Source organism: Penicillium subrubescens (genome assembly GCF_028828155.1).
Source record: "Penicillium subrubescens strain IBT 31985 chromosome Unknown utg000004l_segment0_segment0, whole genome shotgun sequence".
Taxonomy (NCBI): Eukaryota; Fungi; Ascomycota; class Eurotiomycetes; order Eurotiales; family Aspergillaceae; genus Penicillium; species Penicillium subrubescens.
In genome coordinates, this window is record NW_026643154.1 from 3,040,585 (window position 1) to 3,066,015 (window position 25,431).

Below are 25,431 nucleotides of genomic sequence, written 5' to 3' on the forward strand. Positions count from 1 at the left end.
GCATCGACGACAGCCTTGCCACGGTGACCACCGGAGAATGGCAATAGGTGCCATTAACCGAACTCGCGCTCTTTCCTGGATCGTCCTAGCATATCTCGTTCTTTCAGATGATTTCCTGCGATATCCTTAGTTTATCAGGCTATCAGCGCCGTTAGTGGGTCCGGTTGCGTACTACTCATCCTTCATCTCCTGCCCATGGCATCCATCGCCTAGTAGAGACTGATCGGATTGACCCCTCCTCATGCTCCTTTTTGGGTGTGATCATTCTCCTCTATCTCCTTTTAAGGGCTTGCCTACATGTGAGAAGATTGGCTGATAGCAAACCATCGCGGAGTCTGCACGGAGGCAACCTTGTGCCTACTACTCTCAAATTCTCAATCACAATCTGCTATACATTGCCACTAACTATCTTTCTGACTATTCGGTGCTGAGTCTCTCAGCTAGATTGGGATCTTCCTTTTCTTATGTGCTGGTGTTCAGAAGATGGAGGTCGTGTCTCTTTGTTGAGTAATCTCCATGGTCGTCTATTTGGTTAGGGATGCTGAGCAGCGTCAAAATTCCAACATACCTTCGCTTTGTATTAAGATATACTGATGTATAATTAGAATTCTGACGTCTATCTAATCTGATAACAAGAGGATGGGGTGTGTGATGGGTCACATATGTTTTGCTTCCGTGTGCCTGGACACTCAGGCTCAAATATGATTTTGTTCCCCTCGTTCTTTCTTTCCCTGCTCAGTCAACACTCCAAGCGATTTCCATGCGCCGAATCTGTGACGCGATTGCTTCATTATCTGTCAATACCAATGGTGTGCTACCTAACCGGCCGGGTATGATTCGCAACAGCGCTGTGTGGCTTTGCGCCCGATGCATTAACGTCTCAAATAGTCAGAGTGGCTGCCCGGTATCGGAATCCTATCTTGAGAAAGCCCGGTTTTCCGTCTGAGATCGTGTTTATCTGATTGAGATTGTTTGTGAGCTAGACGACAATCGTGGTCTTGACAAACGCATTCGATAAGGTTATTGTGTGCTTTGTCTGCCGATCTCTCGCTCTCTTGTTATCTGGCGCCCGGGTCGCATTGCCGGCAGATTGCGAATCAACACGCCTTGACAAGACGGCGAGGCAAAGGCATATTAATCAATAGTCTTTATCTCCATTATGGCCTTTGAGGATATGAGTATCTGCTCGCAGGATAACAAATGTAGTCTGGAGTACACCGCTATTCCTTGATGCACGATCAGTTTTTGTTTTCTCGCGCATCCTCAGACAATCAAGATTTGTGGAGCTGAATGAACCCTCGAAGACCCAATCACCTCTAAACACAGGACCATAATGAGTGATCACGAAGCCCTGGTATACATGAACCTCTGCATGAGGTGCAGCTGTTGCAGATACATGACCGCATAGCTCCTTCGACACGGGCGCTCGTGCGACCTTCGCTGAGGCGCTCGCAGGGCCAAGGCGAAGCTGCATTGGATAGATCGACAATTGGATACTGAGACCGCTTATGAGCTGCCAAACACACGATCCTTGGGGGAGCTTCAACCAATCAAATCCGGGCATGACACATGTCACTCTGCTGTGTGACCTGCAGTACAGCTGTAGCTCGGTGACTTCGTCAACTCGCAGTCTCCCAAAGAACACCCATGATCGGCGGCTAGCTAGCTTCAGCTGCAGATTCCCCCGCCTCAATCGTAGATGGGAAACGATGTGCAACATAGTATAAATACAAGCCCCTTCCAAAATATTTCTCTTTGCTGGATATTCTGTTCAATCCATTCATAATAACTTGTCACAATGGGTTCAATTAGCCAAAACTCGACAGTATTGCGTTTGCTCGACGCCATTCATGCGCAGGATCCTACCGCGCTATACTGCGTCCATCCAGTCTCATCTGACGTCTCGGATGGATGGACCGATATCAGCATTGCTGACCTGGTGAGCGCGACTAGCCGTTTCGCTTACTGGATCCACACGAAGGTGGCCTTGGCCGATGGGCCCCAGACTCTGGCCTATATGGGTGCGAATGACATTCGATATTGTGCGTTTGTTTTCGCGTGCATGAGGCTACGCCATACAGTATGTTCCACCAATGCAAAACTTATTAGACCTAGTCGAGTTGCTAAAGGGTAGAAGGCTGTCCTTCTCTCATCAAGAAATTCGGAAGAAGCATCCAGCCATGTCCTTAATGCTGTGAATTGTTCTCAATTCATCTACACGCCCGAACGAAGTCGGCAGGTCGACGAGATACAAGTAGCCAACCCGTCGCTGCAATCATGGGTGGCACCAGATTTTTGGGAGCTATTTGACCGTCAATCTCCTGAGCCTATCATCGAAGAGCCGGCAGACGACCCAGAAGACAGGGTAGCGGTCTATATTCATAGTTCTGGGACTACTGGTAAGTAAAATTAGGTCTTGGTGATTGAATGAAGGCTAATAGTAAGGTTTTCCATCTCATCAGGAATGCCCAAGCCAGTGCCAATGACAAATGGCTATTTCATCGCCCTGCAACAAATCTGTGAACTGCCCACCCCGGAAGACCGAGTTGGGAGCATCGTCGCAGTCGCAGGAAGAGGCAAGCGGGTTCTTTCTGTCAGCCCGTTCTTCCACCTCATGGGGATACTCAACATGATGATCCCAATTTTGGCAGCCACACCGTTCGTGTTGACTCACGAAAAACCCTTGACGGTCGATCTTCTCGCCGAAGTCGTCAAGCATGGACAGCCCAAGACTGCTAATCTAGCGCCGTCCATGCTCGAAGAGCTCTCTACATCTGAGCTGGGTATGGAATGTTTGAAGACATTTGACTACCTTACCTTTGGCGGTGCTCCCATGGCTCGCGAGGCTGGTGATCGCATTGCGGAAGTCGTTCATCTTCAGTCTGTGCTTGGATCTAGCGAGTGTGCTATCTTTGGTGCCTTGAAGTACCAGGCGAAAGACGAGTGGCCGTATCTTGAATTCAACCCCTTTGCTGGGTATGAGATGCGTGATGCGGGTGATGGGTACTTCGAGCTTGTAGTTGTGCGTCACGATCAGAAGCCCACTCTTCATGCTGTGTTCCATACCTATCCTGACAAGGATGAATACCAAACTGGGGATCTCTTTACTCCCCACCCTGAGAAGGAAGGCCTCTGGCTCTATGCTGGACGGCGTGACGATGTGATTGTCTTGAGCAACGGTGAGAAGTTCAATCCGATCACTATGGAGGAACTTATTTCTGGTCATCCTCTCGTTGCACGAGCAGTTGTTGTTGGCCAAGGCCGCTTCCAATCGGGTGTTCTGATTGAGCCTGACTGGGAATCATGGAATGGCGAACCAAGCGCCTTGGTCGAGGAGGTTTGGCCATTTGTGAAGAAAGCAAACGCAGCAGCTCCTGGCCACGCCCAGATTATGAAAGATCGTGTCGGGCTTGCCTCTCAATCCAAGCCTTTCCACTTGACGGCTAAAGGCACCATCAAGCGACGAATGATTGTCAATGACTATGCGGATGAGATCGATGCTCTGTATGTCGACGCGGACCAGGTTGATGTCGCGCAGATTCCGAAGAACGCTACCCAGTCGGAAATTTCTACCTATGTCACATCAGCTCTGTGTGGTCTCCTAGAAATTGAAGAGTTCGACAAAGATGCAGACATCTTTGCATCTGGTCTTGACTCGCTTCAAACGCTACGCTTGGGGCAAATTCTGCAAGCCTCATTGAAATCCGCCCGTCCTGACCTGGGTGCAGCATTTAGCAGTCCGCAGTTGTATTCGCTGCCGACAATTGCTCAACTGACCGAGTACATCTACGGTATCCTCCAAGGGCAGGATTCCGCCCCCGCTACCACGGTGGTCGAGACTGACGACGACCGCGAAACAAGGATCGCTGGCCTTGTTGGGAAATATTCCGAGGGTTTTGGCCAGGATCATGCTGTCATCCTCACTGGTTCAACCGGCTCTCTGGGCTCCTACTTACTATCCGAGCTTCTGCGCGATTTCAGCGTCACCAAAATCTACTGTCTCAACCGATCAGAAGACGCCGCTCCAAGACAACTCCAGAGCCTCCGTGAAAAGGGACTCACCATGCTTGACCAATTCCCGCGCCGAGTAGAATTCATCCAGGCTCAATTTGGCGCCGAGAAACTGGGACTGGATGAAGCCAAGTACGAGGAGATGTTGCGGGAGGTTGACACCATTATCCACAACGCCTGGAAAGTGAACTTCAACCACCGAGTGGAAGCCTTTGAGCAGCCGCATATCGAGGGCGTACGCCGTCTGGTCGAGTTTAGCATTGCAAGCGAAAAGACAGCTCATATCCACTTCATCTCATCCATCTCCACTATTGAAGGGTACAACAAGGGACCGTCGATCCCGGAGGAGATATTCGACGAGCCAAGTTCTGTCCTTCGTCAAGGGTACGGCGAGTCGAAGCATGTTTCTGAGAGAATTTGTGCGATGGCATCAGCCAAATGTGGTGTTCCGACGAGCATCCATCGCGTCGGCCAAATCGGAGGCCCAACTACCGATTTGGGGATGTGGAATAAACAGGAATGGGTGCCGTCGCTGGTCGCTGCCTCGAAGACAATCAAACAGATTCCGAACTCACTTGGTTCGGTGTCGGTACAATGGGTTCCAGTGGTACGTATCTCCCGAATCATCCGGCATTCAGGCACAGCTAACAGCGGTTCTCCAGGATGTCTGCGCCAAAGTGATCACCGATATCGTTCGCAGTCGACGCTCCACACAAGAGGATGAACCATGCGCGGCATTCCATATCGTCAACCCCAAGGTTGCTGATTGGAAATCACTTATCCCAGCCGTGACAAAGCATTTCGATGTCGAGCCTGTTGATATCCAGACCTGGATCGCAACGCTGGAGAGTTTCACCAACCCGACTGAAGATGATCTTCGTGACAAGCCTGCTCTGAAGATCTTGGACTTTTTCAAGGCGATTGCTTACTCGGAAGAGGCGGGCCCGTCGACAGAGACAACCAAGACACAGGCGGCTAGTAAAACGTTGCGTCAATTGCAAGCGATTGATGCGCCGTTGATGGAGAGATGGATCAACCAGTGGAACTTCTGAGTCGGTCTGGGGACGGATCTTCTTAGGGCCTTCTAAAATACACAAATTATATAATTGTCCTAGAATAAGAGCGATCAAGATAAGAAATAAAGTACACATGATTCACCGAAAGCAGGTGCAAGATCGCAAGATCGGGGTCGGGGGTAAATTATACATGGTACATGGGCAACAATGAAGAATTGGGGCAGGTGTCGACTTCGAGAAATGACCGAGTACGGCTTCATTAGCCCATTTGCATGACCAACCCTGCCTTAAGGGCCTTGATCCCCTCTCCAGCCAGGGGGTCCTTGCCTTCAAAATTGGCCTTCTTGCGCTCAGGCCCAGACATGGTGGTGATATCGTGACGGTCGCCACCAAGCGTCTGCTCTTTCCCGAGCTTCTTCAGTTCTGCTGAGAAGCCCCACGGGTCGTTCTTCTTAGCAGTGGGCTCAGGCAGCGAGCCCTTACCAGTCGCAGGCACTGGCTCCTCCGGTTCGCTATCTTCTGGCAGATCTCGCAGGACAATCTTGTGCTTCGCGGCATACGCATGGATATACTTGGGTAGGTCATCGAAGCCCTCGAAGTCTTCAGCGAAATCCCCGAGGCCGATGAGCAGTCCCATGATCATTCCAACGTTTCTGATCTCGGAGTCTGGCTTGAGGAGGTCGTTGCGCTCGAGGGTGGCCATCATCGAAAGGAACATTGTTCGGAGAGCATGGAGGAACATTTCCAAGCCTTCGCTGTCATCGATCCTAGAAATCCAGCAAGCATTAGAGGAGAACTGGTAAGGCAGTAGGACGGAGGAATTTAAGTAGGAGAGCCAACTTACATGAACAGCGGGGCAAGGTCAACACGATGGAAGAACAACGTCACGGCCTCGCAGATATACCATTGTTGTTTCCAGTCATTCTTGGCCTCATCGAAGTCAAGGAGCAGATTCCCAATTACCTCCTGCAGCCCGTACCCATAGAAGTCATTGTAGATATGCATGTCAAACAAATCCGGGTCACGCAGGGAACAGAGGATGGAAGTCGTGTGGAACTTCTGGATACCTCCCAGCGTCAAGGTGTAGGGGTGTTCTGGATGGTCTGCGCTTGGCTTCGTGCAGAGACAAGTCTTGCCATTATCGCATGGAGGGCGATCGCCTGTCTTCTTGGGCTCGCCCTCGCCCTCGCCCTCTTCGTCTTCGTCTTCCTCATCCTCATCGTCATCGTCATCCGCGTCGGTAATTGGTCGGCACTGACAAACAAACTCCCAAGCAGACCCGGGGTTGCGCGTCATCATCGTGCGATATTCCGTATCAGCGTTGGCGGAGCCAGAAACACCCTTCGACCAGCGCTTGCTGCGAGGGACCGGGATCACTTCGGGCGCATTGTCGGTGCTGGTACTAGCTTTGGACTTCTTGGAAGCGCTACGGCCTGCGGCGTCGGTAGACTTTCTTTTGGGAGCCATTGTGAAGGTATACCTGCAAGCAATTGAGAGAGAGAGAGAGTGAAAGGTTGCAGGTGTGCAGGCGACAGAATAGGGGGGATGTGAATGATAAATCACGCGAAGGAAACGCGCCCCTAATTATAGCGGGGGTGACGTCACAAAACAACACTCACCGACATAAATGGAAATGTATCAACAATGACATTTGGATACCTGTGATTAACATATGTTTTCAACTTACGGCGTTAAAGATCTGTGAGGGTGAATATTTATGACGGTAGCGAAGGACAGGCAAGCTGACTTGCTGCTCATTCGATTCTTTGTCTGGCCGGTCTGCGTATATATATGTCTCAGAAGGCTAAGGTCTCCAACCAAATATCCGGAACAAAGTGATTGAAACGGACAGGGAGTACCTATCGCTAAAAAAAGACTGTAAAATTCAGTTCTATTCAATAGGGTCAATGTTCATTGAGAGTCCTTCTTAGACTGAATTTAGGCGGACGGCTTGTACACAACGTTTTGTATTCCATTCCAGGGACGAAAGGACCTCTCCGAGTATTGGATGTAGGCTCTGGTATGCTCACTACACTACTGGCAGAAGCTAGTGCCGAGGTCAAAGCCATTCATTCCCGAAGACCATGTTGCTTCTTTGTAGTCCCTTTCCTTGATCAATGCAACAATCAATAGGACACCCCCTCGAACAAAGCATGATTTCGATCATGTTAAAAGTGATAGACGAAGCTATGTGCTGGGTATTGGTAACCTCAATGGGATAGTGATAAGAGTATATCCTGCTCCATATTCAGCAACCCCATCCTGACGGATATCCCCTTAAGAGCTGGTCGTAAATACACCGGGAGGTGGCATCTATTCTGATATAGTTCGATGTCGATCGGCGAGCTGCGTTGGATCCGGCTTCAGACGAAGCTTTTGCTATATTGCCGTGGAAACCTTGGCAAGTTCTGGAACAGTTTGGAGAATTTACATATGGAAATCGATGTCCCTGTTATGGGCACGCCTCGGGGCAGACGGCCCCTGCTTGAAATTTGGATGTTCTTGCAACTTTAGTAACCTTTAGGTTTCTAGTCTGTACTTAAAACTTCACGGATTATGAGCACTGCGAGTTATTAGATCTTGAGTAGGGCAATCTGTCTGGCGGCATACACCAGGCACCATAGTAAGGAACTGACATGATTGGCTGGAATATGGAAAGTTTATTGTATACGGGGAGGATTTTCCCCCTGCCATTCCACGCCCTGATTTCATACAGGGAAACTCAATATTCCGATCGATTGAAAAGAGTCAAATCAATTCTGAACATGGCCTGCATGGTCAATCACCAATGACCAAGGAGCATCGGCTATCAGCGATCGAGTGCCTGCCAAGTCCTCGTGGGAGGCGGAGGGCCAAGACCTGATCGCTTGGCAAAAAAGCCTCCCAAGACCTTCCAAGACTTCCAAGACGCCCGAAGCTTTCCAAACAATCTTCAAGACGCCCGCACGTGCAGATGCTACTCGATGCTCATTTGTTCAATCAAATGTAGTCGTTTACCCGGCTTGACATCCCCTTGTACAATGCCTAGCATGGGTGACACCATCGGAAGTCACTTGGACCCTGCACGTTGCACCGGGGAGAGCCTCTAGCGGCCTTGGAATCGTAACACGCCGGAGATTTGATTGATTGCTTTCTAGACGTTTGCTTGGCAAGAGAGCTATTGCATGAGCCTGCATGAGCCCGATCTTATCTCAGGAAGGAGCCCTGGAGGGAAGGGCTCCTTCCCTGGAGCTTCGCGGACCTCCGACCTGCCCGGCTTCTTTTTAAAAGACATCTCTCACTTCTTTTCTTCTTTCTTCTTCTTCCTTCCCCACCTCTCGTCAACTCCTCCTTTCCAACCTTCGATCAGACCGGCAGTAAAGATGCAGGTTCTATCGTTCCTCGCTACGTTCGCAGTTGTGATCTCCTTCACAGCTGCTCAAACCCATCAGCGTCTGGGTGGCTGCCCTGATCTGGGCTGCGTATTCCCTCCTGACCAGTATGTATCCCGTGTCACCTTAGGGATACTGATTACTTCATGTGCCCCAGCTAACCGAAGCTCCTCTAACCCCACCATAGGGCGGACTTCCTTGCTGGTCAGTTCTTTGACATTCGTCTCGAGGTCCACTCTCCGGTCAACGGTACCGAGGCGCGCGCGGGCGAGCCAGACCCCAACTTCACCTTCACCATTGCCAAGAAGGGTGAAGCTGGTGTCCCGGCTACGAAGTACTTCAAGCAGGATGACCCCAAACTGGAGCGCTGGACTTTCAGCTGGTATGAGGGTAAGGATTCGCCCCTCCCTTGAGTCTGATCAATTATCTAATGTTGATAGATCGCTTCGCTGAGGATGCTCACACCCCCTCCGTCGTCAACGTCACTTCCAAGATCTTCCGTCGTGTGGCCCTCCACGAGCCCGGTGAGTATGAGGCCACTCTTAACTACTACGGCACCCAGAAGACCGTTGCGAACTGGCTCGTCCGGAAGCTGCCTACCAAGCGTCGTGCCAAGAACGTTATCCTCTTCGTCGGTGATGGTATGACTACCAACATGATCACTGCTGCGCGTCTTATTGCCCACAAGAGCGTCAACGGCAAGTACCTGACCAAGATGGCTTTGGACAAGTTCCCCGTGCTGGGTCACCAGATGACCCACTCGATGGACTCGTTCATCACCGACTCGGCCAACTCTGCCACTGCTCTCTACACTGGTCACAAGACGACTGTCAACGCTCTGGGTGTGTACGTCGATTCGTCTAAGAGTCCTTTCGACGACCCCAAGTTCGAGACTATCGCAGAGATCTTCCGTCGCCAGCACCCTAATGCTGGTATTGGTATCATCTCGACTGCTTTCCTGGCTGACGCCACTCCTGCTGCTTTGACTGCTCACACCAGCAAGCGTGGAGAGTACGACCATGTCATCAGCACTTTCTACGAGGGTGTGACCAACTACACTTGGACTGAGTGGAATGGTCCTGACGTTCTCCTCGGCGCCGGTGCGGAGAACTTCTTGAAAAGTGAGGAAGCCAAGCGCGAGTACTACGACTTGTTTGCCAAGAAGAACTACAATATTGCTTGGAACAAGACCGCGCTGCAGAAGGCATCAAACGACGAGAGGCTGCTGGGTGTCTTCACCAAGTCGAACCTGCCAACTTGGCTGGACCGCAACGTTTACCAGGCCAACCTCCTTAACAAGACCAACTACCCGGATGGCTCTGGTCGCGATGCGGATGACCTGCCCGGCCTCAAGGAGATGACTTTGAAGGCCATCGATGTGCTGCACAAGCGCAACAGCAAGGACGGCTGGTTTATCATGTCCGAGGCTGCCAGTATCGACAAGCAGATGCACACCCTGGACTATGACCGTGCCCTTGGTGAGCTGCTGGAGCTTGATGACACCGTCAGTGCTACCATCAACAAGCTCAAGTGCATGGGCGAACTGGAAGACACCCTCATCATCGTTACCGCCGACCACGGCCACGGTTTCGATGTCACCGGCTCCGTTGACACCAAGTACATGGAGGCCCAGCACGATGACCGCAGCAAGCGCAACGCCATCGGCTACTACGAAAACTCCGGTCTGTCCCAGTACACCGTCGGTGGACCTAACTCCCTCCGTTACTCTGAAGGTGTCCACTTCCCCAGCCACTGGGACCCCCGCTACACCCTGCACTCCGGCGTGGTCGCTTTCCCCGACCATCGCGAGAACTACGAGGTGCACAAGGATGGCCCACGCACCCCCGCTGTCTCTTCCAAGGGTGACAAGCTGGGCAACGTTGCCAACTACAAGGATGCCGTCACCGGCTTCCTGGTCAACGGTACCCTTCCCGTGGACGCCTCTCAGGGTGTTCACTCGCTGACTGACGTGCCCGTGTTTGCACGCGGTCCCTGTCAGGAGCTGTTTGGTGGAGTTATCAACTCCATCGATATCTTCTTCAACATGGCTGAGTGCCTGGGCCTGTCGGAGGGCAAGTGATTTCTTTGATTTTTATGAATTTGGGAGAGAGCACTCATGCTTAGCTCTGGGGAGTACGGGCGGCATGAAAATTAGCAAGTTTTGAGTATGAATCTTTCGGTTCATCTAGTGACATCAATTCAAGAAAATTAATACCCCCTCGAACCAGTAAAACGTATTCTTGACCTTATCAATGATCGAATCAGGAACCTACAATTGAATTGAATGTCGATCACGTTTGCTTGGACGGCAAGGCTACAGTCAATCAGCCCGAAAACAGTCCCAAAACGCCCTCGCAGCCCTCAATCCCACAATATATCTCTCAATCTGCCTTCACATTGGCCTGCTGCTTCCTCTGCATCTCCATCCCTGCTATCCCTCTCTGGTATCCACATCCTCCTGCTCCGTTCTCGATTGGTGGCGTTCGCTGTCGACTAGTGTGTTGACATGTTGGATGTAGTCGTCCACGACCTCTCGGTTGGCCGTGGTTTTGGCGTTCCTCCTACCCAGCATTTGGCCTTTGCTCGAGACGTAGTTAACACGCCCCCTCTTCTTTTGCTCTTTTATTACTTCAATCAATTCATCAATTCAATCTTCACTGGTTAGTTCTCCTTGAGGGAAAAATTAATCAGCCGAGTCATACAAATATAATAGTCAGTTTACCGTCAGTTTCAGGGTACTATGGCAGCTTTTGACATTGAGTGTACCTCAGTCTACAATCATGCAATACGGTGTCCACCAACAGACGGGCCGACAGTTACAGCACTGGATCGAGACCCCCGCAACGCCAGGAGATGGATGTCCAGTTCGTCCCTGCGCACTCAAATTTCGAAATCTCGGAGACTGGCAACCCGTAACCTTACCGTGCAAATTCCATCCACGGCTCATACAATCCAGAGACCTCGATCGAATACCCCCCTACACCCAAACAGCAGAAATCCCGCTCAAGTTCCGCGAAGAAGCCGAAAAAGCTGGCACGCGAAAATTCAATGACAACGAGGTCAAAAAAGTCATTGCCGCGAAGCGCGCACCAGGAGCAGACCCGACAATTTGTTATACCAACTGCGTTGAATGCTGCGTACTTCCTGGGGGTATTTTCATCGATAGCATGTTTCGAAACAACATGGGTGGCTTTTTTGTGTCGGAGGTTTTGAAAGCTGTTTATGAGGAGTATTTTGTTCTTGAGAGTTTGAAGACTGTCCTGGTTGTTGATTCGACGGTGGAGACGAAGGAGTTTGTTAAGAATCAGCTTTACCCGATGAAAGGCCTGAGATGGCCGGATGGTGGTGTGCAGCGCTCTTGGGTAAATGGTAAACCTGAGTTCGAGGCTTTGTTGGGTACGAAAGTTGGGAGGGTGGTGGCACGTTTGGTTTTGGGGGCTTTTGAAAGAGGGAGTAAGCGGATTTATAACATTGTTACGTGGGGGAATGCTGGTCGGGTACAAATGCGTTTTGATATTCAGCATGTTCCTAAGAGGGCGAGATAGTTTGGTCTCCTGAATTGGTCAAGGTGTTTCTGGAATCATATGAGGGTCACTTTGGTGCTATTGCCGCATTCAGTAGGGTCCGCCGGTGGTTGGTTATTACCAGGAGATAGTGTGGGTGCACAGTCTTTCGGTTAAATATTATAAATTCTCTGGTCGTCCTTCTTTGTGATAGATTGGAAGTGTCCAACTGGCAAGAAATGCCTGATTCGAGTGACGGATGGCGGTAGAAATTATGTGCACCAGATGCTTGTGAGATACCTTTTATCTTGCGTGTGAACCATCACACAAGGACCCGAGTCTCTACATCGTCTCTACATCACGTCAAATTAGAGTTCGAATCACTGAAGAATCAAAGAAGCGACAGAGTTGGTCGAGTGATTTGAGGCGGCTAGCTTGAGTCTAGCTAAGGATGAAGATTTTCATATATTCGAAGATTTCGCTTCACTGGCGGCAATAATCAAGTATTATCTAAGACAAGCGAATAATACCAATGGTAGCTATAGAATCACACAAAACTGGGCCGCGTCTCCGAGGTCTCGCTGCTATTTCACTTTAACTCCCTGAGGTAACACCGCAGGCATTGGTGCGATCCTACGGTTATTCGCGGAGAGACCATTTGAACTGGAAAACCCTCGCCTAATATTCTTCTTTGATTGCACTCGGGTGATACTTTCGGCCAATATCCAGGGGAAATATAAAGGAGAATGGGCTTGTCAATGGCCAAACTTGTTTAGATGGTCACCTCGAGTAACAAGCGAGGCCGGACATTTGCGAAGAGCTCCTCCGGTAGCGCCGAGGTATGTCAAAACTAACTTATCGGGGTCGTTCCACGGGTGTTACACCAAGGAAGCTTGTGCAACGTATGTTTTGAAGTCACTTTTAAAATGTTTGTGCGTAGTGGAATGGCAGCTGGAACAACGCGGGGTGAGCGTTTAGCTTGGATCCATCCTCAACGTTCCACTACTTTGTGTGCTCCTACGTGGATCTTGATTTTACTAGGAGATAGGATCCGGGGCCATGATTTGCATTTGCGTAATGAGTGATTTGGACCCCTTGGTCCTTAGTTCCACTATCTTCGCTGAACGCACATCTCCAACAACTCTCAGTCGATTTCAAGCCACACTTGCATCAAAAATACCCTCGTCAAATATTAGTTGTCCCAAAACTCAGTACTAACACCGGAGGTGCGAATTATAGGACTGTCAGATACCTAGGCGGTAAAAGTGCAGGCTGACAAGTCCAAGGATGTTAACGCAATAGTGTATGGAGGTCCGGTGCCTGCAACGACGGTATTCAGCAAAATGCACATAATCTAAACAAGGTCAAAGGGGTAAGTACTTAGCGCAAGAGTGTAAGCCACAGTGCAAGAGATAGATTGATCCGGGGCAAGAATGTCTGGTCTTCCGTTGTTCCTTAGAACGTTGATCAGGCCCTTGAGTTGATCACCCTTGAATACCACACGCTCCGTGACGTTTTCCACCGGAACAGCCATGGCTGCAACCGCAAGGGATGCCAGAGACCCGACGATGATTTGGAACTTCATGTTGAAATTAGGCTTTTGGTGCTAGACGTACGTGTAGCGAGATAAATGCGAATCTTAGTCTTGGTTTCTTGACGAATATAGGGTGAAAGGCCTGAAATTTCTCGGCCTTATATAGTCGATTCTGGTAGCTCCTGGACTGTTCGGCATTGCAAGTGTATGCTTTGCGTAACACGGTTCTCATAGCCAAACCGCTCTCGTCGTCACTTGGGTAGTAGTGCCACAGACACAGCATCCATCATTCATACACAAACATATTTGAAGGACAAATTGAGAGTTTTCCGGGGGAACTTCCGAGGATTCCAATAGATTAACCCCGCATCCATCATGAACCACTTCCGGGAATTCCAATAGGCTATGCCTACGTCGCCGTTGCTTGTACCATATGACATGTTGAATAAACCAATAAACCAACGCTGCTAAAGGTAATCATGTACATTTTCTTGCTAATTTTCTACTATTTTGAGTCTTCTTGAAGGTGGAATTTGACTAACAAGGGGGCCCAGACTTACGATCTTCACATGTCTATGCTTCCTGAAAGTCTTGATTCCACAATATAACATTGAAATTGAGTAAAATATTCATGTATTGGGTCACATTCTGCAGGTATTCTTGAAAATAAACTTCAATTTTGCACCACATTTAGACAAAGTCAGTAACCCCCGAATTTCCCTTATCAAGGACATGTAAAGTTCAGTGCACTGGGTCCTAGCACGCAGTGTTGATTACCTATGTCTAATACATCAATTCAGAAGATATCATTTTATTCAAATTGGATTCGACTCACTGCAAAATGCGCCGACGTTAAAGCTTGTAAGCCTGCATCGGATGACCACTGTTTCACTCCAATTGCTTTGCGGGGAAGGAAAATATCGCAAAGTCGAGTTACTGTTGGAGACGAAGACAAAGCTTTCTTCATTGGGTAAGCTGGAAGCAGGTGAAGCTACAGCAGTGCGTGACAAAGTCATTCCAATGACTAAAGATTTAAGTATGTGTCCGGTTGTCATAATTGACGGCGTTGCTTCCTGGTTAACGATTTGGAGATAAGAGAGCCGGCCAGGCGGGGTTGGTGCATGTTAAATTGATTATGTAGGATGATGACTAGAACATTTATATAGACGTATAACATTGACGTAATCTTCATGTCCATTAGAGTTCGTCTCCGTGTTATAGGGGTGTACAATGTGTCAAAACTCGGGTTCGTCTGATATTCCCATCTATGTACGTCGGTACACTAAATGGTACGGCAAGCACGAAGTTTGTCACTAAGTCTTCATCCTTATAGAGCAGACGGAAATAGACATCCTTGACCGTACCTGCATATCGGCACCACAGGCCAGTGTAATCCAAAATGTGAGCCATCCGCCTCGGAGGCCAAAGTATGGGTTTTTGGACTTGGACATTTTAAGCGCAAGGTTGGACTGATTCATACCATGGGCATGCATCTCGTGGACAACAACTTCCACTTATATTCTTAACATCCATTTTATGGAGAATATGAGGAGGGAGTCTGGGGTTCCGGGGTACTGGCGAGCTTGTCGCAGTTTTCTTCCACGAGCGTCATCATATTCGTCTCCCGGGCCGAGGACGCATAGTAAGATTGAGTGATCGACATCGAAGTTCCAATTTCAGGCAAGTTTCTTGATTCTGGCGCCAGATGTTAATCGCGAAAGATCGCGGGGTATCTTACGTATCGGCTTTCTTCCAACCGAAGATCTATGTCCCCGAGACGGCGACAACGCAAACATGGCTCACAATCGCTTTGTTCGAGCCTTGATGATGGGTACCCAGGATTTCAGGCTATGAGTGGGGGCCAGATAAGAGGCTCGTGAGGGTTATGACGAGCTTCATTCACTATATCGTCGTTGTCTGCCTACGGAAGCCTCAACGCAGTTCAGTGATATGCGTTTCATGCATGAAACCCGTTCGACGTGTTCAGATAAAGGATCTCATTGGTGGCATTCCCGTCGCTTTGAATCTCATTGGAAAGCGCATTTATACATACCCCAGCCTTACCACTGGGCATTTCTTTTGCTTATCGTATGTCCCCGTCTCGTGGCTACACAATCCTGGGCTCGGCACACAATATCCGAGATGCCCCAATCCAGTCAGACATGATAGGAGATTTAGAAGTATCAATCGCATTTATTGCATGCATATCTATCGTTAGGCCATACGCCACTTGCTTATTTCAAAGCCGGCACTGTCAAGGAAAAGACACTATCTGGGTCAAAAGACGCCTTGAGATCCTTCAACACTTGTGCCTTAGGGCCATAGGTCTTCTCAAGCGCCTCACTCGTCGACTTGGCCTGAATTGCAGAATTATACACAGAAATGTACGCGGTGGGAAGCACATTATCCGGGTCGGCCTGCTGGATTTCATCGGTAGTTTGAATTGCCCACTGCCTTGACACGTCTTCATCGCCACTGGTCGAAAATCCCAGGAGCTCTAGCATGTAATGCGGCTCACGGGTTGCAAACACAGATGGGTGATCTTGAGGTCCTGCAGATGGCCCACGGAGTTGATGGATGGATACCATGGCACCACGATCTGCCGGCATAATGGCAAGGTTGCGTCCAATTGCCTCGGCCACGGAGGGAGGGATGCGGCGGACGTTGTGTGAGAAGCCGTTGCCGGCGATTTTTGGGGGAATCAGGGCGCCGTTGGCGATGAACCAGTCCGGGATCGTGGTGGAGCCGACCATGTTCACCATCAGGGGGGCAAGACTGGCAATCTTTTCGCTCCATCGCTTTCCCTCCTCGATGTTCGCGCCACTCCATAGAAATAGGGCGGCAAAGGCGCGACCCATGGGGCCGTTAAAACAGATTTGTTGGACGCTGAGCTGCGGGGGAGACCCTCAGAGTTGAGGAGCTTCTCGTAGGCTGCGTTAAAGTCGACGTATGTTTTGGTGATATCAGTGGGGTTAAAGATGATCGGCCCGGCCAGAAGCTAATGAGGTAACGTTAGTTTTGATGCAATTTTTGAGGTTGTTCCAGAGGCGAAAACTTACACTAGTGAGGGGATAGACCTTGACCGTAAGATCGATGATAACACCAAAAAGGCCGCCGGCACCACGAATACCCTCGAGAAGAGCTTCATCGGCTTTGACGATGTCACCATTGGGGTCAACAATAGTAGCGCCAACAATTTGATCTACTCCCAGACCCCAGTGTGGCGAGAAGGGCCCATAACCACCATACATAGCCCAACCAACATAACCTACGGTTGGAACTGCTCCTGTTGGGGTAGCTAAGCCATGTTCCCACAGCTTACTAGCAAGCTCACCCTGGAGAATGCCACCTTGGACCGTGGCAGTTTTGCGATCGGGCGCGATGGTGACAGCAGTCAACGCACGCAGGTCAATGAGCAGGGCATCTTGAGCAACGCAACGACCTTCCAGGTTATGACCACCCGATCGAATAGTGAAAGGAAGCGAGTTGAGTTTCGCATGTTTGACTATAGCGGCGACGTCCGCCGGCGATCGCGGCTTTACCACAGCCAGTGGGTTGTCCAGACGAGCCTCGTTCCATGGCTTACGAGCTGCAGGGTACTCGGAAGAGGAAGGTGGAATGTATTCGATGGTGGGGTAGCCCTGGAGGAAGGCCTCCAGGGTAGTAAGCTGGGCACCGGTACTGCTCATGTTGTAAGTGCTAGTAAGTCAGTAGATGGATTGCGATGAGAAGTAAACAGCCGGTATTTATAATAATCAGGCGTCCATTCGTATTGCTCAGCTTCAATGACGGTTGCTGACCTCCATACGTAAAGTCATTCGACTGCAAGGCCGACAAGGCCGACAAAGCCGAAGTCGCATGGATGGAGAGGTCGGTATAAGCGGACATTCACGGGAAAGCCTAAAATGCCGTACTGTCGTGCAAGAGATCGAACGTCCCCAACAGAATCCAGCGATTCTTGCATACGGACGCGCTCAATCTGACGCGCCGAGGCAGGGAAGAAGCTGAAGAAAGCGAGAAGAAGAGTGGGGAAGGATGGGGCGATTCAGGCAGCAAGGCACTCAATCCAAATATGCATACTCGTGTTCTCTCTACCGAATAAGATTTGCAAAAGGCTTCTTGAACTCGGTAATGTCAGCGGAGGTCTCTCTTAAGCCTGTTTATAAATACCTACTTAGGCTGTTTTACGTTTGTGCTTGTTTGAGGAGAAAGTATAAATGATATTGTCATTAATTATGCCGTTCGGCTCATCCTCCACGAAGATAGATGTGTGTGCCACAAATTCAACAAAAGCTCATCACAACGTGTACTGTGCGTGGTCTTCAAAAACTAGATATGCTCCACAACCTCAGTGAACGGTTTCTCCATCTTCGTGACGAGTGGACTCTCACGTTCATTTGCAAATGGATCCACATGGGTGGAGCTGAACTTGCGCGCTGAAACACGTTGCTCAAACAACAGATCAAGTTCAGCATATGTACGTCCCTTGGGCTCTGGCAGGCGGAAGAAAGCCCAGAGAAGACACAGGAAGCACATGCCGGCCCAGAAGAAACCTGCCTTTGCGCCCCAATCCCACGCGGATGGGTTAAGCATGCGTGGCGTGATGATATTGGTGATGAGGCCGCAAATGTTGTACAGATTGCGAGCAAGGACGATCGTCTTTGTGCGCAGGCGTGTTGAGCTCAACTCTGAGACCAATGAATAACAGATAGGTCCAACGGTGGCATCGTAGAAGAAGGTGTAAATGAGGAGTAGGGACCCAACAGCCCATTGAGCGGGCACACTCGTCTTGGAAATGATACCCAGGAAGCCAATGATGAGTAGCAAAATCATCATGCAGCACAGGCCACCGACATACAGTGTTCGACGACCATACCTGCTCATCATCGGCCAAGAGCTGATAGTGCCAATCGCGCCGAGGGCATACAGTGCCATGGACATGGTGAATGCATTGTTTGTTGCCATACCAGCCTGCTCATAGAAATATGTGGAGTAGCCCATGAGCGCACTTCCGGATAGCGATTGAGTTGCCCAAGTCAAGCAGACAATTTCCGTGCGACGTCTTTCGACGCCACGGAAGCAGTCAAGGTAGGATGATCCACTTGTCATGCGCTTCTCGAGCTCGTTGGTACTGCGGATCATGGCAATGGTCTCGTCTGCGTTGAAGTTGGGGTCCCTGCCGGGAACTGTGAGGCGTTGCAAAGCATGTCGTGCATCTTCTGGACGGTCTTTGCGGACCAGCCACCACGGGGATTCGGGCGCAAGGGCAACACCAATCGCAATAGGAATGGGCCACATCCATTGCAGGGCAAATGGAATCTTGTAGCCCCATTCGTCGGCGCGAGTTAACATCGCTTTGAGAACACCCTAATCGGTTAGCCTGGTAATCATTCACGGCATGGTAATCGAAATCTTACTGAAGCAATCAGTTGTCCCATCACCCAGCACAGATTCACGTAGGTTGTCAGGTATGGTCGGAGTACCACAGGGCACACCTCAGAGGCATAAGTGGTTGTCACTGTCTGGAATAGACCCCAAGGAATGCCGATGAGGATCTCGCCGACCAAGAGAACAGGTAGAGACTTAGCGAAGAAGATAATGAAGATAAAAGCCACACAGGCCAACAAAGCCCCAATAAGACTCTTGCGATATCCGAATTTTTCAACGACGATACCGGTAGCGAACAAGCCGAGCACCTCACCAACAAGGGCGCCGTTGGTAAGACCCGACTGCCACGCAGCGGTTACCTGGTAGCTTCCGTCTGGCTGTCGCTCCCCAAATGCGCGCTGGAATGGGTCATATGCAAACAGACTGGCGATCAGGGCATTGTCGTACCCTTCCATCACCAGCGCGGTCGAGAACAGAATAGACCAGCCGACAGCTTTCGGATAAGTTTGCACACTCTGCCAGAAGCTCATCTGATGCTCAGCCTCGGTGGCGCGCCTTGCCTCGGGTGTGGCATCAATATCCACAACCCGAGTGGTGCCGTCCTCTTTGGATGAAGCGGCCGACATGGTCGACTAAGGACGGGACTGAATAGAGAGAAGAGTAGAAAGAATATCAGAAGCTGCTCGCTGCTCGCAATCCGGAGCCTGTGGAGAGCACAATTGAACGGGGAATCGCCCACCTTTTATGGTAACATCCCGTGTAGCATTCTCAAACGAACGTTTTCCCCGGATTTGCGAATTCCATCCCCCGAGCGGAAGAAAATCTGGGGAAAGGCATATTCTAGCGATGTCGGCCCGAGATTGACCCAATCAGGGGCTGCAGTGTGCAACCGGTCTCCGGTGAGATTGTGCGGATGGAAACTTCTTCAGCCAAAAACACGCTAAACTAAACCTCGCTTACGTCTTCTGAAAGAGAATCCAGCGCCCCGGCCAGACTTTGTCTCCTAGCGCAGCCAATCAATCGGGCAAGCCCCGAATCGGGAATCGGCTTAATCTTAATTGCATCTCGGGCCGAGTTCTGGCCAATCACCAAAAAAGGAGGCGTACGCCCAGCTTGTGTCCTCAACAGCGGGGTAACTCATCTCGGACCGACAATGGACCAATAGATTGAGAGTTGATGGAGAGGCATTCAAGATAAAAGAGGGAACGCCATGGTCATTTCTTTCTATTTTGACCAGAAAGCTGGCATTCTTCTTTGTTATTTTGCCTAAGTCTTTCATATCTCAGTCTATACAACCCTGTCGCTCTTTTCCTGGGCATTTTTTGGGCGATTGTGACCAACTTTTTCACTTAATCAAATAACCTTTTTCATCCCTGAAGATGTCTCGGGAGGCCCCTTGGTGGAAGAACGCCACTATCTATCAGATATATCCCGCCAGTTACAAAGATTCCACCGGCGATGGCGTTGGTGATATTCCTGGAATCTTGAGCAAGCTCGACTATATCCAGGCACTTGGTGTTGACGCCATCTGGTTGTGTCCTATGTACGACAGTCCCCAATATGATATGGGATACGACATTCGCGACTATGAGAAAGTCTATGCTCCATACGGCACAGTCGAGGATGTCGAGACCCTGATTGCTGCGTGCCATGAGCGTGGAATGAAGATTTTGCTCGACTTGGTGATCAATCACACATCACATCTCCACGCCTGGTTCCAAGAGTCACGATCGTCCAAGACAAGCGCAAAGCGCGATTGGTACATCTGGCGACCTGCCAAGTATGATGCCGACGGAAACCGCCGTCCCCCCAACAACTGGCGTAGCGTGTTTGGAGGCAGTGCCTGGGAGTGGGACGAGGAGACACAGGAATACTACCTGCACCTTTTCGCAGTTCAACAGCCAGACTTGAATTGGGAGAATCCCACAATGCGCGCGGCTGTCTATGAATCAGCCATGGAATTCTGGCTACGCAAGGGAATTGATGGCTTCCGCGTCGATACGGTCAACATGTACAGCAAAGAACAATCATTCAAGGATGCTCCGATCATCGATCCTCGGCTGGAGTGGCAGCCTGCTTCATCGTTGTACTGTAACGGCCCTCGGATCCACGAGTTCATGCGGGAGATGGGCGATATTCTCATCAAGTATAATGCCATGACCGTCGGTGAGCTGCCACACACACCAGCAGTCGAAGATGTGCTTTCCTATGTTTCAGAGAAGGAGAAGCAGCTAAGCATGGTCTTCCAATTCGACATTGTGGATATTGGTACTGGTGCAGTGCGGTTTGACACTGTCCCACGCGCCTGGACGTTGCCTGACCTTCGGGAGCGTGTGGCCCGCACTCAGGCTCTCATGGATGGCACTACCGATGGCTGGAGCACAACTTTCCTTGAAAATCATGACCAGGCTCGTTCCATCTCCCGATGGGGTAGCGAGGCGACCCCGGAACTTTGGGCCCGAAGTGCAAAGATGCTGGCTATGCTTGTTGCTAGTCTGTCAGGAACTCTGTACGTCTATCAGGGCCAGGAGATCGGTATGGTGAATGCCCCCATCGAGTGGGACATTAGCGAGTACAAAGACCTCGACAGCCTTAACTATTACAAGTTCGTGCAAGAGCTGTCCAATAACGACCCGGTCGCAGTTGGAGCTGCAAAGAGCGCCATATCTCATCTTGCACGCGATCACGCCCGTATGCCCATGCAATGGGATGGCACGCCGAATGCTGGTTTCACTACCGCCACAGCTAAGCCTTGGATGCGTGTGCACGACAATTATCCAGAGCTGAACGCGAAGCGACAAGCACTCGATCCAAATTCCGTTCTTTCCTTCTGGCGTGAGCTCCTGAAGGTCCGCCGTGAGTACCCAGAAGTCTTTTCGGAGGGTGTCTTCGTTGACACAGACCCTCTAAACGAGTCTGTCTTTGTCTTTGAGAAGAAGGCTACTCATCAGAAGCTGGTTGTTGCTCTGAACTTCACGGTTGACAAACAGTCAGTTGATCTGGCAGCCCGGATCGGCTCGAGACCTTACAAGACTCTGTTGAAAAACTGCGAGGGGGAGTCACTAGATGAGTTGGAAGCATATGAGGGGCGGGTTTACCTAGTGGATAATTAGACATGCCTAAATTTCTGGCAGATATACCGGATGCACAGGGCCCTGGAACCATAATGAATTCAAACGTGCAAATGTCTCCACATCATCTTACCATCAGTGTAGCAACCATTGGTACTCTAGTCTTATCAATGGCGATTGAAGTGTAATTTACTTGACTAATGAGTATCATCACTACCACTGGCGAGTCACTCGGGAAATGCAAGAGCGAATTTCCAGTGTTTGAGTCTCAGAATTTTCCATGTCCATGTAATAAGAATAACTATAAACAACACCAATACCCCATTGTCCGATTATGCCTGGATCAAATAATAATACTAGAGTAAAAGCTCGATTTCCCTGATCTCCGGATATTTCTCACGAATCATCTCAAACTTCTGCGTAAGAACCACCGGTCGCAGAGTTTGAAACCCAGCAAAAGAGTAGACAAAGTTTTTGAGAAAGATGATGTCGTGAATTCGTTGAATAGTATCGTCTCCAGATGCATGAGGCAGTTGCAGAACCACATCGGTGATTACATTGGCGATTTCATAGAGTTTTTCGAGAATTCCGGACCCATGAATGCCGACCATATCGTGTGGAATGGTCACCAGAAACTGACGTAGCTGATTTGAGAGTCGTAGTGGGAATGAAAGGGAGAGGAGTAGACACGAATCAGGCGAGGAGGAGAGGAGAGTGTTTGACAGCGCAATCTGCCAGGTAAGCGTGCGCAACCAGTGTCGAGTAATGATTAAATCTGCCTGCAACATGCCCGGTAGCTGGGAGACTTCGCGGTGCCAGCAATTGTCTTCCAATTGGCGCTGCTTGTTCTCGATCCATTCGGAGCTCACACCTGTCCGTTCACATAGCCAGTATTCAAGAAACTCTCTATCGACCAAGCAGAAATTGTTGATGATATGGTTGAAGCCGGCCTCAACATCTTCCGGCAAGGATGGATCATGGTCTGGCAGACCGCGCAAGGGACTCAGACATGGTGGCCTGTTGTAAGTCAGAGCCGTAAAGCGCTCGTGTATAAAACATTCCCAATAGACGCGTTGTAGGCGTGCCCGCTCCGGCATTTCGATTTCAGCCAGCGCTTCATCTGAGTGAGCGTGAAGCATGTACAGCAGCGAGATGGCCTCTCGAAGATACAAAAAGCCCATATCAAGGCGCCGTAGACCAACACTGCACATCTCTGTAAAGAGACTGCAAATGACTGACAGGACTGTTGGCTGCGAGTCAAACCCCAGCGGCCGACGGTGCTCCAGTGAGCGGGTCAGCAAAGTCGCGATGCGCTCACGCGTCGCGGGTGCCTCCTGTACAGGCTCACCTCGCGTCAGGTTTAACGTTACTGCGGCAAAGATATACACAAACGAGGCAGCGTCGCGATCATCGTCCATATTTGCGATCATTTCTTGAACCTCAATAGCTGGGATGACCGGACTCATCGGGTAGACGTATCGTTCATATTCGTGCAGGAACTCGTGGAAGAAGCTCGGATTCGGGTGCGACACGATCGAAGCCGGTATGGAGAGTGGTAGTACACGGGAGGCGAGAGTGCCTTCAATCTGACTTCTTTGACTCGGTTGAGTGCTAAGTGTCCTGCACTCGGCAATGACTGAGCCTCTAGCCAGGTTTTTCTTTCGGGTTTGTGATGAGAGCGTTGAAGAATAAGTGCAACGCAACCCGACGTGCGTACACTGCTGACAACTGGACTGGCCATTACAGCGAACTTTCCGGCGCTTACACGCATCGCAGGCCCTGGAAGTGCGTCGCTTCTCCATCCTGCCGCCAATCCATCATCGAGCCGAGTACAGTTGGAGAGATGGACAGGAAGCGCGGCTGAAAATGCGGGGGGGCGTCGGGGAAGCCCTCCACACTGTTTGCCGAGTGGGCCCATGCCATGAATCACTTCACCGGGCACACACGAGGTCTACCAATTTTTGGTCGTACAACAAGCCAGGGATTGCAGATTGTCCAAAAGAAATACCAGAATTACGATCATCGTTAAAATCTTAATCTAACCAACAGTTGACTCTTGTTTCGCTGACCGGATCACCCTAGCAGGAACACCAATGGCAATACTACAAGGTGGAATGTCTGCCTTCACTACCGAGCCGGCGCCAATAGTACAGCCCGAGCCAATAGTCACACCAGCAAGGATTATGACACCAGCGCCAATCCAGCAGTCATCTCCAATGACAACACCCCCTGTAAACTCATGGCCTCGATGCGCTCTTCGCTCTTCAATCATGGTGTAGTGCTCCCCTGTAATGATGCTGACATTTGGGCCAATTTCTACGTTGTTCCCAATCGACACCAACCCACAATCGAGAACGGTGAGGCTAAGCAGAAAGAGGGTCAATAATTAGGTTAATTTCCAGCCAGGAAGAAGGTACATACTGGAAGTTGGCGTAGAAGCTCTCGCCAACACTGATATTACATCCATAGTCGACGAAGAGAGGAGGCTCAATGTAAATACTTTGTCCCGTGCGACCGAAGAGCTTCTTCAGGATTTCTGTTCTCTGCAGGCTGGTCTTTTCCGAAGCGACATCGCCGTAGAGAGATGCATTAAACTCTCCTGTCAGTTGTCTGGCTCGAGACCGACCCTCTATGAGCTCTGGTGCAAGGGGAGAATATCTACACTCGGAACACACGTTAGTCAACGGTCGCCAGGAGAAATAACAGACAACATACAACATGCCGCTGATCATCCGTTCATATTCTTCTCCCCAGCAAACGCCCTGAAGACCTCGGGCTTCTTCAATAATCACGTCATCCTTGTCTACTTTGGGGATCATCTTGGCTCCGGGGTGAATTTCTTGTCTTTGTGCTTGTCTTAGAGGAAGAACATCTATGACACTTGTTCTGACACTGTCTTCGAGCGAAGCAGATGCCCAATTTATAGCTTGAACGCTGCTACTCTCGTCGCTACCGATTCCCCCCTCCCCCCGTGATCATTCAAGTCAGCTGTCCATCGATATTAGTACTAAAACCATACATCTGTTGCTCATGGACTAATATGTCACGGAGCGATTGCTGGAATACGAGGATGCGGAAGATCGGACTCCCGGTTTCGCGGGCCTGCGACCCGTCCGGGACAGCACTGTAGTGCCAACCATTTCAATCGCAAAGATTAGATCCAACGCACCAAAATGTAGACACATTGGATCTGAATCATGATCTGATACGAAGAAAACCTTCTGGGGTAATCGTCGTCTCCTGTCAGTTAGCGCCCTGGGTGACAGACCGAGCCTTAGCGCCCGTGGCAATCGGCGAAGTGGATGCAGGTAATTAAGGGTCTCAAGGGGCCTCAGGGGGGTCCTTGGATCGGGCCAGATCCTGACCTGCCAAGAGGAGGGCTGAATGAGCGGTCGGAGTTAATCAAAGTTTTTTGGACAATGGATCTTGATGGATCGGAAGGTTTACTTTGTATTCTGGTTAAAGCCTCAAGTTGTCACTGCCGACAGCAGAAAATCAAACGCTCACCCTTAATTTCCACATGGCTCTGCACTATGA

The 25,431-nt window shown here is 50.2% G+C and overlaps 10 protein-coding genes across 10 annotated transcripts; 4 read left to right on the forward strand and 6 right to left on the reverse strand.

Annotated features, from left to right (window-relative positions):
- Nucleotides 1-1,798: 1,798 nt before the first annotated feature.
- On the forward strand, nucleotides 1,799-5,063 carry N7473_006127 (putative NRPS-like enzyme; the record flags this gene model as incomplete). The annotated part of the gene is made up of 4 exons (XM_057152067.1): nucleotides 1,799-2,080; nucleotides 2,138-2,399; nucleotides 2,463-4,618; nucleotides 4,674-5,063. The coding sequence occupies 4 exons, from the start codon at nucleotides 1,799-1,801 to the stop codon at nucleotides 5,061-5,063; spliced, it is 3,090 nt and encodes a 1,029-aa protein (XP_057009872.1).
- A 223-nt stretch (nucleotides 5,064-5,286) lies between these two features.
- N7473_006128 (uncharacterized protein) lies at nucleotides 5,287-6,494 on the reverse strand (the record flags this gene model as incomplete). Its single annotated transcript, XM_057152068.1, has 2 exons — nucleotides 5,287-5,794; nucleotides 5,872-6,494. 2 exons carry the CDS (start codon nucleotides 6,492-6,494, stop codon nucleotides 5,287-5,289), a joined length of 1,131 nt encoding a protein of 376 aa, XP_057009873.1.
- A 1,895-nt stretch (nucleotides 6,495-8,389) lies between these two features.
- On the forward strand, nucleotides 8,390-10,478 carry N7473_006129 (alkaline phosphatase; the record flags this gene model as incomplete). The annotated part of the gene is made up of 3 exons (XM_057152069.1): nucleotides 8,390-8,505; nucleotides 8,586-8,788; nucleotides 8,839-10,478. 3 exons carry the CDS (start codon nucleotides 8,390-8,392, stop codon nucleotides 10,476-10,478), a joined length of 1,959 nt encoding a protein of 652 aa, XP_057009874.1.
- Nucleotides 10,479-11,178: 700 nt separating this feature from the next.
- N7473_006130 (uncharacterized protein) lies at nucleotides 11,179-11,943 on the forward strand (the record flags this gene model as incomplete). Its single annotated transcript, XM_057152070.1, has 1 exon — nucleotides 11,179-11,943. The coding sequence occupies one exon, from the start codon at nucleotides 11,179-11,181 to the stop codon at nucleotides 11,941-11,943; it is 765 nt and encodes a 254-aa protein (XP_057009875.1).
- Nucleotides 11,944-13,255: 1,312 nt separating this feature from the next.
- N7473_006131 (uncharacterized protein) lies at nucleotides 13,256-13,486 on the reverse strand (the record flags this gene model as incomplete). The annotated part of the gene is made up of 1 exon (XM_057152071.1): nucleotides 13,256-13,486. One exon carries the CDS (start codon nucleotides 13,484-13,486, stop codon nucleotides 13,256-13,258), a length of 231 nt encoding a protein of 76 aa, XP_057009876.1.
- Nucleotides 13,487-15,669: 2,183 nt separating this feature from the next.
- On the reverse strand, nucleotides 15,670-17,124 carry N7473_006132 (FAD-binding oxidoreductase; the record flags this gene model as incomplete). Its single annotated transcript, XM_057152072.1, has 3 exons — nucleotides 15,670-16,258; nucleotides 16,321-16,433; nucleotides 16,495-17,124. The coding sequence occupies 3 exons, from the start codon at nucleotides 17,122-17,124 to the stop codon at nucleotides 15,670-15,672; spliced, it is 1,332 nt and encodes a 443-aa protein (XP_057009877.1).
- A 640-nt stretch (nucleotides 17,125-17,764) lies between these two features.
- N7473_006133 (General alpha-glucoside permease) lies at nucleotides 17,765-19,449 on the reverse strand (the record flags this gene model as incomplete). Its single annotated transcript, XM_057152073.1, has 2 exons — nucleotides 17,765-18,802; nucleotides 18,853-19,449. The coding sequence occupies 2 exons, from the start codon at nucleotides 19,447-19,449 to the stop codon at nucleotides 17,765-17,767; spliced, it is 1,635 nt and encodes a 544-aa protein (XP_057009878.1).
- A 753-nt stretch (nucleotides 19,450-20,202) lies between these two features.
- N7473_006134 (alpha-glucosidase) lies at nucleotides 20,203-21,936 on the forward strand (the record flags this gene model as incomplete). The annotated part of the gene is made up of 1 exon (XM_057152074.1): nucleotides 20,203-21,936. The coding sequence occupies one exon, from the start codon at nucleotides 20,203-20,205 to the stop codon at nucleotides 21,934-21,936; it is 1,734 nt and encodes a 577-aa protein (XP_057009879.1).
- Nucleotides 21,937-22,250: 314 nt separating this feature from the next.
- Nucleotides 22,251-23,312, reverse strand: N7473_006135 (fungal specific transcription factor domain-containing protein; the record flags this gene model as incomplete). Its single annotated transcript, XM_057152075.1, has 1 exon — nucleotides 22,251-23,312. One exon carries the CDS (start codon nucleotides 23,310-23,312, stop codon nucleotides 22,251-22,253), a length of 1,062 nt encoding a protein of 353 aa, XP_057009880.1.
- A 620-nt stretch (nucleotides 23,313-23,932) lies between these two features.
- On the reverse strand, nucleotides 23,933-24,713 carry N7473_006136 (sugar O-acetyltransferase; the record flags this gene model as incomplete). The annotated part of the gene is made up of 3 exons (XM_057152076.1): nucleotides 23,933-24,257; nucleotides 24,316-24,552; nucleotides 24,610-24,713. 3 exons carry the CDS (start codon nucleotides 24,711-24,713, stop codon nucleotides 23,933-23,935), a joined length of 666 nt encoding a protein of 221 aa, XP_057009881.1.
- Between the last annotated feature and the right edge of the window lie 718 nt (nucleotides 24,714-25,431).